The sequence below is a fragment of the Simochromis diagramma genome, unplaced genomic scaffold (assembly GCF_900408965.1).
Source record: "Simochromis diagramma unplaced genomic scaffold, fSimDia1.1 OVJJ01000753.1, whole genome shotgun sequence".
In the NCBI taxonomy this organism is placed as follows: domain Eukaryota; kingdom Metazoa; phylum Chordata; class Actinopteri; order Cichliformes; family Cichlidae; genus Simochromis; species Simochromis diagramma.
This window is the reverse complement of record NW_024387523.1, coordinates 20601723-20617152: the sequence shown is the minus strand read 5'-3', so window position 1 is coordinate 20617152 and position 15430 is coordinate 20601723. Positions and strand designations below refer to the sequence as shown.

Genomic DNA, 15430 nt, shown 5'->3' with positions numbered 1-15430 from the left:
TCACCTCTGGCATTCGCTGGCGTGGAGAACCAGGTCCTGATTGTTCTTGGCCCTGACAGTGAGTTCGTGCTCTGTTGGGTTGAAGATGTCGAGCAGTAGATGACAATGGCGAGTGCTGTGGACACAGAAACAAGAAGTGACTGTATATTCTGCACCATGCTGCCGTCAGCAGTTTTAGCATTTAAGAAACGCTGCAAATGTTAGGAAGAGGTCCCAGGAGGGTGCTGGAAAAACTCTACTATAATGCCATCCTCACAGAAACATCGAAAAATCAACTTATATTATAGTTTGCATCTAAATATCATGGCACACGTTTGAAATCTGATTTCTCTATTACCTTTTTTCTTTCTTTCAAGCTGAACCCAAAACGAGAGTATCAAAAGAAACTACTGTCACGAGAAAGAGCATGAGCTGCCCAGTTAGTTAGAAATATACGGTAGTATAATATTACCTAATAATCCCGAGTTATACATGTCCAGCTATTTATAAATCAATACTTGGTATATATTATCTACTTCTGCATAATGCTTGTATATCTAATACAATACCATTTCCTTCCTGTGTTGTTTGTGGTCTACTGATGGTTTTTGTATCTTTATTCTATATTCAAAGTGAAGGAGGTACTCTTAGTATGTCAGTTGTTCAATTGCTCTCCTCATTTTCTCCTCATCTGTCATCTGTATTATTTTTCATTACTCCTGTTGTTTTATTTTTTGTAGATTTGTTTTTAAATGTGCTTATAAATGAATTGACTTAGTTTTGCATTATCTACATAGTTCTGTTGCTCGTGTGTGTGTGGTAGTTTAAGCTGCACCTAGAATGAGATATGCTGCATAAATAAAGTCTTGCTTTTTTCCATTTTGCACAGGTTTACATAATTCACACTCACAAATGCTAAACTTAAAGCTCATCATCTGTGTGCTGCAGTCTGTCTGTAACCTGTGCATACAACGGTTTGCTTATTCATATAGGAGTTCATTATTTTCTAAATTAAATTACCTTCTAAAAATACAGGCCAACATACATGGGCTGACCAAAAGCACGACATCAAGAGAAGACACGGTGTGAAGTACTCATCACTCCTTGTCACAACATCAAAGGTGGCGGTGCTTTCATCAGGCCCACAGGTCTAGCTGGAGCAGGTCATCTCCACATAATACCGCGCCTGCTTTTCTCATGCAGATCATAAGAGGGCCAATTTGTGATTTAGATCAAGTCAGGAGAGATGATGCTGGATTTTCAAAGAGTTAATTTTAACCCCTAAGTAGGTGTTATTTTTTTTTCCCTCCATAATGACAGATAAAAGGAAGGACTGTCGCAAAACAGAAGCACACTGACCAGTGCAGCGAGTATATGGTTACATAAACAAGCAGTTTATAGACGTACAGCAACAATGTGACAGAACTTCACGGCTTTACGGTATTATAGAAAGTGGCCAAACTTTCTGGGTAAATTATATGTAGAAGCTTAAGATATTTGCTTTAAAATCAATATTTACCACATTATTGGTTGATCACGATAAACCATGATAAATGAGTCAAACCTGTAAAAAAATTACAGTTAGGACCTACAATTCATTGCCGACATTTTACTTTGTAAACAAACAAACTGTGTTCAAACAGTGAACACAGAAACTATAACTAGGAACGACAGAACTGACACCAGTGTTGTAAAATTTTGTGAAGTCCATTGTTCCATCATCCCTCACATTCACCCTCCTCCCATCAAGCTCTTTGCCTCTTAAATCTCACGGTTAATGGAGGCTTTAGTCGAGCTTTCCCTAGTCCCTAATAAACTGACGTGGCAATTAAAGGAGCATATTTTTAAGGCCTATCCCGGTTCCTTTAATTGTCTAGTTGTCTTCGTTGTCAGATGTGATTAACAGGCAGAAAGGGGGAGGTGCTGATTTATCAGCCATCCTGTTCAGCGAAGGAGATCAATCAGGCATCGAGTTAAGAACGCAAGCCTCATTGCTCATGTGCTAAGCACCAGGTAGAGTGACAGAACAGACGGCAATGGAGGCGCACATGATGTGAAGTCACACATTTTTGTAGGCGTTAAAAGACTAAAGGATGAAATGATTCTGCGCAGCGGTTGGACGACTTCATTCAAGATCTGTCGCCGCAACAACTGCCGAACGTCTGTAGACGAAAGCTAAAGATCATGCTTTTGAACTAGTGGGAACTGAGTCATAACACTGAATCATTTTGATAAGTATTCTGAGCTACTACGCTGGGCACAGAGATCTAAGCTGAATAAATAATTCAAATCCGCCAATAGGGTTTCAAACTATTTGTCTCCATTTCAGTCAGTGAATTTTTACATTCCTCTTTGAAAGCAGAGAGAGGCGGAAAGGGAGCAAAATTATCCCCAGCGTTTCAAAGTGAACGCACATCCAACCTGCTTCTTTGTTCGTGGTGTACAAAGAAAATCATTCACTAATGAAACAGCAGTACTGCTGCCTTACATACATTTAATATAACTCACAACTATAGATTGCTTGCTTTAGTTGTGGAGCAACACCCTAAAGTTTTGAAGGTGGCAGGGATTCGTTTCATCCTACTACCAACAGATTTCCATGCATATGTGATGACACCTGCAAAAACAGCAGATCATTTTCAGTGCACCTGGTGCTGTGCCAAAGAACAGAGTACAGTGAGTTAATGACTGTCACTGCCTATTCCCGAGAACCCCACAACACTAACAAATGAACCACGAGGTCAGTATTCTGCTCATTTGAAGAGGACCCTGTTGCAGAAGAGTAATTCTCCCAGTCTGCCACATATTTCTTTGAAACCACGACCACAAAAAGCAAGACTATGCAAACTCTGTAGGTACAAAAAGGACAACAACTGTTGTTTTATGCTCTGTTTTTCTTGTGTTCTTGGACTCTGCTGGAAATGCTTTAAAATATTTGACTTTGCATGAACCTCAGTTCAAAGCTAGGTCATGCTGGCTTTGTAAAGCAAACAAATATAGTTAAACGACAGTATATAATATATAGTTAATGTGTACCATTTTCTGTGGACACATCCTACTTTGCAACTGCATATTTTTATCCTCGGACTGCACTAGAGTAGTTTTGCATGACTCTCAGTTCAAAATAATCTTTATTTATGGGCCTCGGTGCTGCTACTTCCCTTAAAGACAACTTTCCTCTGATTAGTTTCCCCTCACAAAAAGGTTTGAACAACACACGAGGTGATCTCCCTCCCAGAGCCGTGAAAGTCATAAAGAAAATCCCCCAACTGACATCACACAGAAAGACAAATGGGGGGGAAAAAAGGAGAGTCTGAGACAGAGTGGTTAGAAAAAGCTCAGTCTGAAGCCTGACCTTTTAACCCACAGGGATTACTTTGTATCTGACTTTGTTATTTGAAGTTTTACCCATGTTTAATATGACTATACGTGTCAAAAAATGAGAAAAAGTATAATGGGTCGACTTTTTAAAAAAACTATTCAATCAAAGTGTTTGTCATTTTGATGTGATTGGGGACATTGTTGAGGCAAGATAGCAGGGTGGTAAAAATAACACTGCGAGAACCAAAAACGCAAAGATCGTGAGAGCTGGGCCCACACCTCAGTCAGTTCTGCAAATTGCAATCAATACGTGCTGATTTTGCAGGCCTAGTCTGACACAAAAACGTGACATACTCCCTGCACACTAAATGTAATGGCGACTGAAGGGGTATTTTTAGCTACAGCAGCCACCAATAAGGGACAGCTGACTCCATGTTTATGTCCACATTTAACCACTGAGATTATTAAACACACAATGAATATGTGTTATACACTAAATGTCTTGTCAGCATTTGGACAATGTCCATAAAGAATTAAAATCAAAGCCCAAACAATCCTTTGCCAAAAAAACAGTCAACAGAAAACACTAAAGAAGAATTAGAATATCATGAAAAAGGTCTTTTTTTTGTACTTGGTGCTAATTAAGCACATGCAGCCACAATCAAAAGAAAGGCTGTTGATTTGAAAGCTGTCCAGATGACAGTCATCACAGCCTGCCTCCTCCTCAAGGAGGGTAAGACGCTGAAAAGGCTGGATGTTCACAGAGTACAGCATAGAAGCACATTAAAAAAAAGGCGTTGATGGCAAAGGAACAATCTGGTAGGACAAACTGAATCTTTGTCTTTTGTCCCGTCTTCCTCCCATCACCCTCTGACTCGTCCATGCACTCAGTGTTGCGATTGGCATTTGGCATAGAGAAAAGATTTTAGACACTATTTCTTATGTGCACAATGAACTTTTCCACGTGTTTTCTGTCCTGTCATGGCTGCCCCACCATGAACCTGGCTCTGCCGGAGGCTTCTTCCTCTTAAAGGTTAGTTTTTCCTTCCCACTGTCGCCAACTACTTGTTCAGAGCGGGTCGTCTGATTGTTGGGGTTTTCTCTCTAATATTGTAGGGACTTACAATATAAAGCACTTGAAGCAACTTCTGTCGTGTGGCACTATATAAATACAACTGTATTGAAATTAAGCCCACTATTAAAGCAACTGGGATTGCAATAACACCCCAGCTGTGCCATAAACCGACTGCTTCCATGTCCTGCTGCTTGTTGCAGTAACTCGTGGTGAAAGAGGCCCAACTAAGGGGGTTTAACCCCTTTTTTGATTGGTCCTAGCAAATATTCTAAAATTTTGAGACAATGGATTTTAGATTTTCATAAGATACAAATCATAATCATCAAAATGGAAACAAAAAGGCTGAAAAGAAATATGAAACTTAACTTTTTCACGATGTTCTCAGTTTTAGAGATATACTCGTATTTTAATTTTTTAACAGTATCTCCACATGGAAATAGATTTTATCTCTCCGAGTTTTACTTTACCTCTCCTTGACATTTTTCATTCACTCCAAAATAATTTTCACATTAAAATTTCGACATGATACCCAGTGAAGGCTGATGTCAAAACTTTTTCACAGCCCTACTGTTTACCAGAAAGTTGTGATATCTGCCAGCAGTGGAGGCTGATCTCCATATTCTCAGTGAGGCCTCAGTCATACAAGAGAATGTGAGAGGTTTTTCACTCGGGTGCCTCGTGACCTGACGCTAAATAATGTTTCGTGTTCTTTTACACATCGTACGTGGCAGCTGTTACACTCAGAATTCAGATTTATGCAGAGGAACAGTTTGTAGTAAAATCTGCTAAAATCCTGCGCTCCACACACACTCAGTCCCCAACAATTTCTAACAGAAGACTTATTAACACATATTTATCCATCTTCAGTATCGTCTCATTTGCTATCACATTGTTTTAAGAGAGCAACACATGCGTAAAACCTGAACTGTTCTATTATTTGTTTAGTACATTACTTGATCCCTTATTTTTGAGCCACAAATTTATGCTGTTTATGCCGGTCATTAATGAAGTGAACAAGCTGCATCTGTTTATAATTTCTAAATGATGAATTTCCCCCACTTAGATGGGTACCCATTCTCAGCCTGATGTGTGGTTTCTGTGCACGCCACCGCTGGCAAGTCTGCCCCTGGTTCATACCACAACAGAATTGAGATTTATCACAGGCAATTGTGGTATTATCACAAACAGACTGCATGTAAGGGCCAACTTGATCCAGTTAAACTAAAATTGATAGACTGACTCCATCCTACTGCAGTTTTATCCCTGTCTTACAGCTAGCTTGACGCACCAAAGCCAGTTTGAAGTTTGAAGATTTCAAAGGCACATTGTCACAATTACTTTGCTCATGCAGTGGTTTCCAACGACCGTTTTCCCTGATGTGACGTAGCCTGAACTATGCATGATTAACAGAATGCACATCCATAAAATTTTCCTCCTCAACAGCAAAGCATTTTTCCAGGACAACACAGTGCTAAGTGAATAGGATTTTAACAGGTTCCTGTAAAGTATGGATCACTGAGCATTTCACACATCCTGCCTATTCATCACATTCTTTAAGAGATCTGTCAACTCACTCTGAAGAGGCCCAAAAGAACAAAACGCTACTTAATTGTGTCATAAACATTATGAGTAAAATGTCAAATAAGATGTGATCGGTAGAATAGAGAAAACTCAAACTGGCATTTAACTTAGACTATAAAAAATATAAACTGCAGGCATGGTGGTGGGTATGTTGGGAGGCTTACTGAGAATAGGGAGATTGGTTATCTGGTTGTCAGATAACCAATTGAAAAAGGGTTTACAATGTCAATAAAAGCGTATTTTATATCAGTAAAAAGTAAATACTATATATAGACACTGCTCCCAGAAATTAAAAAACAAAAAAACAAAACAAAAACACACACACAGAAAAGACATCAGATCTCAGCAGAGGGGGGGAAAAGTCATGCTGGAAACACCGATATGGACTGTGTCAGGAAAGAAACTAAAATGATCGACCTACAGAATTCCCAGACACCCAAAGTGAAAAAATGAGGCAGCAGGCTAGTCCATGAGAAGTCCAGCAACTCTAAATGGTACTCAGTAGTTTGTATGACCCCCACGTGCCTGACAATGTCAGGATAATCCTCAGATAGTGTCCTTTTGGAATTCTTTCCAGATCTATTCTATTGGATTTAGGTCAGGCAACCGTGGTTCCAGTCAGTTCTTCCAGGAACTACCTGCATACTCTTACCACATGAGGCCTGGTGGTCCTCGGTTCCACCGGGAGGAACCAAGGACCCACTGCACCACCGCAGGATCTTACAGTGGGTCCAAGGACTTCATCCCGATACCCAATAACACGCGGGGCGCTGTTGCCCAGCCTGTTGAGATCTGTGTATCCCTCTATTGATATGATCCTGGCAGTGCTCATCCTGTTCCTGCTTGCACGAAGGAGCAGATACCGGTCTGTGGGGTCCAGGTATTGCCTCATGGTACCAGTAGTGACACTGACCGCAGAAAAACACAAAACTAGCGAAGAAACTGTCAGAAAAGATGAGGGGTGGAGGGGGACATCAGGGGCCTCCACGTGGGTTGTCTCATTGTTCCCCCACTAGTGCACCTGCTGTTAATTTCATTAACGCCAAAGCACCTAAAACAGATTAACAATCGCTCTGCTACCGAACGAGAAACAAAAGGAGATGGAAATCACGTCGTGTTATTTTAGGCACAGAACCACTGCAGTGGGGCCGGCCATGGGGGGTTGAGGTGTATGGGGAGAGGAGAATCAGGACAAAGTATAAAGTTGAGTGAATGCAATTTATGTTTGGAAAATGCCCAAACGCTTATTGAACCTGGTCATTTTTTCATTAAAGACTGATTTGAAAAAAAAAAAAAAAAAGACGGGTGGGTGATCGTCTTGGGAGGGTCCAGCTTTCATTTTCTTAAGGGAGCTCCTGCCAGGAGAAGGTTTTGATAACCACTAATTTAGGGTGATTAAGTTTTACGCTTTCACATCGTAGACAGATGATGTTGTCAAGCACAGCATGTACTCGTTCATTTGGCTTACTTCAAGGTATTTGATCTTGATATGATTTAGTAAAATATTCCATTTTTCAGCCAGAGCTGACAAGAAACAAGCCTGACTAGACTACACTCAGCAACACTCAGTTTTAAACAAATTGTGAAATTTCTCACATTCTCTTTGCTCATAAGAAGCCTAAAGGTTAAATCAGTTTGTTGGCGGCCAGATTTTGTCCCCTAATCTTATTTTGAAGAAGAAGGAGACAAAAAAAAAGCTTCTCCCTAATTCATAAAAGGTCACTAAAGCGTATGGCTATGCATAAGGAGATATGACCTTTTGCACATTTGCCTAATGTGCAAGCCACTATTTTATTTTGACATAAACTTATTTAATTTTACTTTTCACTTTATTCACATTGTGTTCCTTACTTGATATAAGCATATTTAAAATGCTGTGCATTTGTTCTGGAAGCTAAGCATTTGCATTGAGAACAGCATAACTCAGAAAAAGAGACACAGAGACAGACGAGTTAAAGTTCTTCAACAAGAGTAGAGTGGTAAATGAGATGCAGAGGTCACAGCAGAATGTAACTCGTTAGCGTAATCTGCTGGTCTGCTGTTATAACACTAATATTACTGTACATATCAGGTGGTGACATGCTGTTGAAAGTGTGAGCAGTGAAAAAGGCAAGCAGGGAGTCAAAGGAGGACAGTAAAAGGTGAACAGCAGACGGTGGCAGCTATCTTATTAGCCGTGATGGAAACATTACCCAACACTGATGAGGGAGCCAGTTAGCTAGCTAGGTGACAAAACATGCCTCACTGGACAGTAACAGTGAAGGACAGAGACAGGAGAAAGAATCACAACTGTATGGAGTAATGAGCAGATTTATCTTTGTAAAGCTGTATTTATTCTTCTTTGTCTGCACCTGTGGATCATTGCGAGTCATCTCTAGGACACATTCATGAGTTGATGTCACTAGCAATCCAGCAACACACAATTCTGGATTAACCATACTCAAAGCCACCCACTTGTTGGGAGCAGGTGAGATGATTCTTTTACAAAATGTCATGCATTTATTAGAAAACAACACTTAGATAACAGACAGTCATGCAGAGAGATGCAGCAGTGGTGCACTAGTTGAATTCTACAACCACAAAATCAAAAGCTTTACCATACAGCAATTTACCAGCTAAACAAAAGTCTTGTTTTATTCTGAATTTAACAGTGATGCCAGGAAGGAACTATATACTATACCTGACAAATACGAAGCGCTACCTTTAGTTTAATTAATTAATTACACAGCCATATGAAGGTGACTACTTGGTCATTAATAACACAAATTTAACTAGTTTTAGCTTTTCCCCCCCATACTGGTTCTGAAATACAATTTTCATATTTACTATATCAGCATTGGTACAAACTGTGGTCATGTGAACTATGTGATGGTTCCCTTTTAAGTCTGCTTCACATGTAACTTGATACAGAACATGGCCTGAGTTAACTGTTTTATTAGTTCAAAAGAGAAATAATAAGCAACACTGTACTGTTTTATCTGTTGATATTGTTTACATCCACTAATCATTAAATACCAGTGTTTCCCCAATAGTGAATTCATTGGAGGGCAGAAAGAAGAAAAAAAACAGGAAAAAAAGAAAAACCTTTACTTTTTTAAAAAAAAAAAAGTAAAGTAAGTAAAAAAGAAGATGATGATGAAAAGGAATAGACTGGATGAGGAGAACGGTGGAGACTAAACACTGATGCAAGCAGCTGCTCTACTACTACACAAATAAGGAGGATTTCTCCTGGTTTTCTTTCTTTTTTTAAGAGACATAAAGAGGAACAGATAAGTAGAGAGACAGGAAGGGGAGGAGAGGGAGAAACAGATCGTAAGGATAAGCTGCTGTATTATTGAGCAGTTTCGTACCACCACTTCCAAATTCTCTCAACTTCTCTTTTTTTAAAAATTCAATAGTGCTTATCAGAACAAGTAACGCTGACTCTTCAACAGGGGAAATTCAAACAAAATGAATGTGTGTGGACTCTGCATGGGTAAGCAGACAATGGGTTTTTGAATAAATGTTATTACACTGTGAGCCCCATGTGTCTGAATCCCTCATCTGTGAGCCTTGTAGAGGTAGTCTTAGAAGGTCCAGACGTGCTATTATTTACTCTGTGAGTGTTAAATGGTAACAGTGATGCATCAGTGGATGGTCAAAGGTCGTTTCAAACACAGGTGCCCCCTATGTTTGGTGCTGCATGTTATTAACACAGTAAGAAAGGAAAGTTGGCGGCACCGACTTCTATCTAACAACTAGTTTGCTGAGCTGTGAAAAAGAGCACTTATCTTGATTTTTTTCTTTTTATATTAATTACATATTTCAGATCATCATCGAAACATTTTAATAGAAGACAAAGCTAACCCGACTAAATACAAAATGCGCTTTTTAAACGATCATTTCATTTATTAAAGGAAAAAAGTTATCCAAACCTATCTGGCCCTGTCTGAAAAAGTAATTGCCTCCTAAAACCTAATAACTGGTTGTGCCACCCTTGGCGGCAAGAACTGCAATCAAGCATTTGAAATTACCGGCAATGACTCTTTCACATCGCTGTGGAGGAAGCATCTCAATTAGATTTAAGTCGGGACTTTGACTAGGCCACTCCAAAACCTTCATTCTGCTTTTTTGCCATTCAGAGGGTGACTTGGTCGTGTGTTTCCGATCGTCGTCTGCTGCATAATCCAAGTTTGTTTATTTATAAGGACAACTCAAGTTAATCGACATTCACACCTAAATACATCATGTAAATATGTCAGATTTAGCCACATAGACTAATTTTCATCTATAGTATGCGAATAAGTAAAATACAGAAAAACGTAGGAATTAAACTTATATCCATATACCAACACGAGCCCGAGTTTCAGGACATGAACTAATAGCTGGATATTCTCCTGCAGGATTTTCTGGTAGCAGAATTCATGGTACCTTCAATTGTGGTCCAGGTCCTGAAGCAACAAAGCAACACTACCTCCCCCATGTTTGACTGTTGCATGATGTTCTCTTTATGAAATCCTGTGTTAGTTTTTACACATGATGTAACCTTGATTTTCTTCCTCATCCTCTCGAGTCTCAAGAAGTCCCTGGGATGAGTGACGAAACGTTTCTGTTCACATCCAGATGAATGGAATCAACTTTTTGGGATTTCCTCTTACTACTCTTTGTATTCTTTCTGGTCAGTAACAGATTTTACTTTTAACTTTCCAATGGATGCCACGCTTACCACCGTTTCAAATCCAAATCCTTGGAAATGGCTTTTTAACCCTTTCCAAACTGATATATGTCAATACTTTCTCACTTGTTCTTGAGTTTCTTTAACTTTTGCATGATGTGTTGCTTTTAATGATCTTTGGATGACTTCACTTGGTCAGATAGGTTCTATTTAAGTGATTTGATTTAACAGGTCTGGCAGTAATTAGGCCTGCAGGTGCGGCTGGTCTAATTCTATTAACCATATTTCTTTGAGTAAAGTTAACAATATGCAGTACTCAATGAAAGAGCATCATTCTGCTGAGCAGGCATGCAGGGCAATGAGGAAGTGATGTAGTAACAAAAGTCATAGAGCATTAGCACAGGGTTTGTGCACATTTCTCTTTGAAAATAGCACTGCAATTCAGAGCAACGACAGGCAGCTGAAGGAGAATCATTATGTTTCTGATATAATTTGCTGACGACAGTGTAGGTCCTGCAGGTTGAGGATGATCATTCTCTAAAAAGAAAATCTGATGGCTGAAGAGACGATCTTATTACAAGTAATTCCACCATAAAAATCAGAAATACCCAAAGCTCGGCTTTAAACATTCAGAATGAGAAAGAGCTAAAGGTAAAGACAGAGTCAGTTTTGGGACACACTCATTCTGAACATCTCCCCTCTTATTCCAATAAATGAACACTTTTAAAAGCAACTATCCTAACCACATCGAATAATTTCAATGTTCTGATCACTCAGTGAGTAAGAAAAATCTGACAAAGTGTTTAATGCTAGTTTTTGGTACTAGCCAAGTTTTCAAGGTATTGTGCTAAAGACGTTTTATGAATATCTTTATTATATATTTAAAAATCCCAATCCTAAATTTACCTTAAGCAACTCAGATATAAAATACAGCACGCTCTGCACGAGACTCTCCATGCAAACATGGAAAAAGGCCAAATATTCACACATTATGTCAACAGTACAGTCTGTCTGTGGGTGAGGAGACTTCTTGCACGTTAATATGCACTGCGGTTTTTGAGCACCTTGCTTTTGGGTTGGTGAGGGCCAGGGACCGAAGATATAAAGCCCACTGAGTCAGTAAATGTGGAATTGAGCCATAATAAATTTTCTCCATAAGAAGAAAGAAAAAGGTTAGTTCACTTTAGAGGAGTTTTTAAGACTCAGTCTACTGAAACATTTCTAAACCTTTCAATTTCAGCACATTTCAAATATTTTCAGATCTAGTTGATAACCAATAGATACTGTATAATAGAGCTGTGAGGCTGAGAGAGCTAAGGGTGCTATAGAGATAAGGGAGAGGGGGCTGTGATGACAGGGTGATGGTATAACAGTCAGTGCAGCACATCTATCAGCACAGTGCCAAGATTGATGGCTTAAACTGCAGATATTATTACTGCTAATGATTCACCTCAAGTGGCCATTACTCTGCTATGATCCGTCTCCCTTGCTTGGAGTTTTTTCACGACAGTTGGGGGAACTAAAATAGTAAAGTGAAGCGAGACAGACCAGGGAATAAAAGTAGGTGAGGAAGGGTGAGGATATGTGAGGCCATGAATATCCATCCAGTGTGCCTTCACGTCTGCTCCTATCTGACCCATCTGTGAAAATATCATCTCTATGTCCTCGGGTTTGGTTAACAATAGTGTCATAGCAGGGCTGCTGCTGCAGTGGTTAAAGAGAATGTCAGTATCTGCTCCCCAAATCAAGAGAGAAAACTGTGTATGACGCAAAATGAAGCTTTAAAAATGAGATTTATCAACAGTTGCTGTGACAAGGGAAGCTCTGTGATAGGTTATTATTCATTGCTTGTCTGCTACTGCAGTCGCTAACGTTGAGTTAGTATTGTTATTTTATCTGTTTGAATGATGAGGTTACACGAATAGCCCGGTAAGATATAAAAGCTGCATGGAAGTTGAAAGTCACAAGATCAAAAATTGAGGAAGAACCATTGAACTCAGACTTAACTTCTTCCCACGCACAACGGACACTGTTTTTGTCACTTTTTATGGAATCAAACTCAAAGTAAGGTCAGTACTTCCACGTTTTAAACGCTGCACGCTCATACTCTCTCCTGCACTCGATATATGATCCACTGTTGATCTGCAGACAGCTGTTGTCACGAACGTCGCACTCGCTTACGTCACTGTCATGACACATTCTCGCAAAAAAAAAAAAAAAAAAAAAAAAAAAAAAAAAAAAAAAAAAAAGAAATCACGGTTTTAGTAACGCAGTAACGCAGCGTTCCTACGGGAAAGTAACGGTAATCGAATTACCGTTTTTGCAATAGTAATCCCTTACTTTACTCGTTACTTGAAAAAAGTAATCGGATTACAGTAACGCTACTGCCCATCTCTGTTAATAGGCCAGCGAAAGATTTAGAAATTATGATTATTTACGATACTATTTATGACCATTCATTCATTCTGTAATTTATTATTCATACCTTTTTGTGCACTTCATATCCACTTTAAAGTTTACCGTGTTGTGTTGTGTTTTGTTGCGCTTTTGAGGCAATGTGGGACAGTTTGTACTACGTATGTCAGTACAATAAAAATAAATAGTTATCTTCTCATTATTATCCTGTTGTTCACCAAACTAGCCCACCAGTCTCTGCAGACCCCACATTCACTCTTTAGATAAACTTCTTTATGTAAAAATTGTGATTTTTACAGTAAAATAAACATAAAAAACAGAAAGGCTATACAATTTTTAATAGTTACCTGGTAGCAGGGAGGGTGCTGACTCGGGTGAAAAACACTGAAGGTTCCACATCAACATGGACACCCAAAGACAGCTCCCTGTAGTAGCCTTCAACTTTGCCTGCTCCCCCCGAGTACTTGAAGTTCAGCACCGCCTCCAAAGTCTGCAAAAGAACAGACGAGGGGAAAAAATGTAGATCAAAACAAACTAAAACAAGCAGGCACAGGTGTTGCAAAGTTACTCCAAAACAGATGATTCATGAACAACATGTCACATCCTAAAACTGAGAGGAGAAGGTGTTGAGTGTGGGTGAAAAAGCGTGGATTTTCTGGCTGTGTGCCACTATAATGGGGGGAGGGTGGTGGAGATTGGACACACAGAATTACTCAAAGGTACTCTGTGCTGGGGAGAGAGGAAGGGCCACAGGATAAGCAGCCAAGTGGGCGAAGCGTGGGGAAATTAAAAGTGGCAGTTTATGGTGAGCGAGCACTAGCTGACTCAGGCAATGGGGCTGAAACAGGGTAAAAGGATCATCCATGGTCCTGCTTTTTTTTTCTTATGCAGCATATATCATCTCTCTGAAAATTGCTGATGGAGGAACTGGCTGCGCCTTTCTAGAGAAAAAAAAAAAAAAAAAAATCACTGATTCCTTGATTATTTTCGCTCTTTGTCCACTTTTGTGGAGGCTGAGAGCCAAAATGGAATGATTTGGAGCCTGCTGGCTAGACGGCTGACCTATTACAACCTAATGAACAAAGCAGAGCCCACTGAGCAATGAGAGATAACAACATTATAGAGAATTATTATTATTATTATATATTTGACAGCTTAATTCCAAACTTACACTTATCTGGTACGGTTCTGGCTTTATTTCACGTCCTGGTATATTTTCATGTTCTACAAACCTACACTCTTCCTTATACATTATAATGCCCTCCATGGTGCCATGGATTCCCATGAAAGCTATTCATCTTCCCCTTAGGATGAAACCATTAGCATGCTTAAAAGAGTATCCTTTCTCTTTTGGGTGCAGATGTGCAGCTCAGTCTTGTCCCGTTATGTTGCCTGTGACAGAAGCTCTCAGCCACCGATGATGCCGTCTTGAGATGCCTTCCCTTGCGACTGAACCCAAAATGACAACTTGACCCTTGTAACCTTAATGACTCACATGATGGCAGGGTGGGGGGCAGTGTTTCACAAAGGACTTACACCTTGGCTCATGTGACCCTTAAAGACTGACATCATCATCATCATTATTATTATTATTATTATTATTATTATTATTATTATTATTGGGTAGATCAATTGCTCTCAGGACCACCACCAAGGGGAGAACCCCACTGTGGATTAAACATTAAACATATGGGACTCCATCAGTTTTTAGGAAGGAATAAGGAAGAGTGTACTAAGGTGTGCCTTAGTATTAAGCTTTGTAACCTTACATGTTCAACAGAACATTAACAATGTTAAACACCCCCAAATTATCCAGATTCACAGAAGTTAGTAAACCTAAATATCATGAAGCTGATACGAGTTGATTTTCATCCAGCTTAACCAGACATTTCAAAATGAGTAGATATTTCTAAGCGAATTCATCTATTTTGTCTTATTTAATTGTAACATAATCTTTCCCACACTGCAACAGTGTAATCTACATTACATTACTACAACCAGATGATTTCATTGACCAACATGAAGGTCAATGAAACAAGACCTAAGCAACTCAACAAACAAACATACGTTTCAGCTTTGCTAATGCTAATGCTTTCCAGACATGCTCACTTAGGACTCGACACTAACTAAAACTGACAAACAGGTGCTGGTTGGTCTTTTATTCACCTTCCTCTTGCATTTAAAAAAAATCATATTTAGTACAGTCTGACTGCATGTGTAACGCCACAATCAGCCAGAGAGAGCTCTAATGACGCTGTCTTATGCTTTACATACACACATGCTGAAGCAGACGTAAAAATTGACATGATTACAGTAATAAGTTGTGTTTGCTTAATCTGTCAAGTAGTTCAGGCTAATTAAAAATGAGTTAAATTACCTGAAAAAGTAAGAAAATGTTAAATGGA

General features: G+C 39.4%; 1 protein-coding gene across 4 annotated transcripts in view; it reads right to left on the bottom strand.

Annotated features, from left to right (window-relative positions):
• The window catches only part of trappc9 (trafficking protein particle complex subunit 9), a 233446-nt gene that overhangs the window by 98858 nt on the left and 119158 nt on the right, over positions 1–15430 (bottom strand). For all 4 annotated transcript variants that reach the window (XM_040021480.1, XM_040021482.1, XM_040021483.1 and 1 more), the window contains 2 exons: positions 13373–13515; positions 5–115 (listed from right to left, as the gene is read on the bottom strand). In XM_040021480.1, the coding sequence (XP_039877414.1) occupies positions 5–115; positions 13373–13515 (254 nt within the window). The remainder of the gene's footprint in view (positions 1–4; positions 116–13372; positions 13516–15430) is intronic.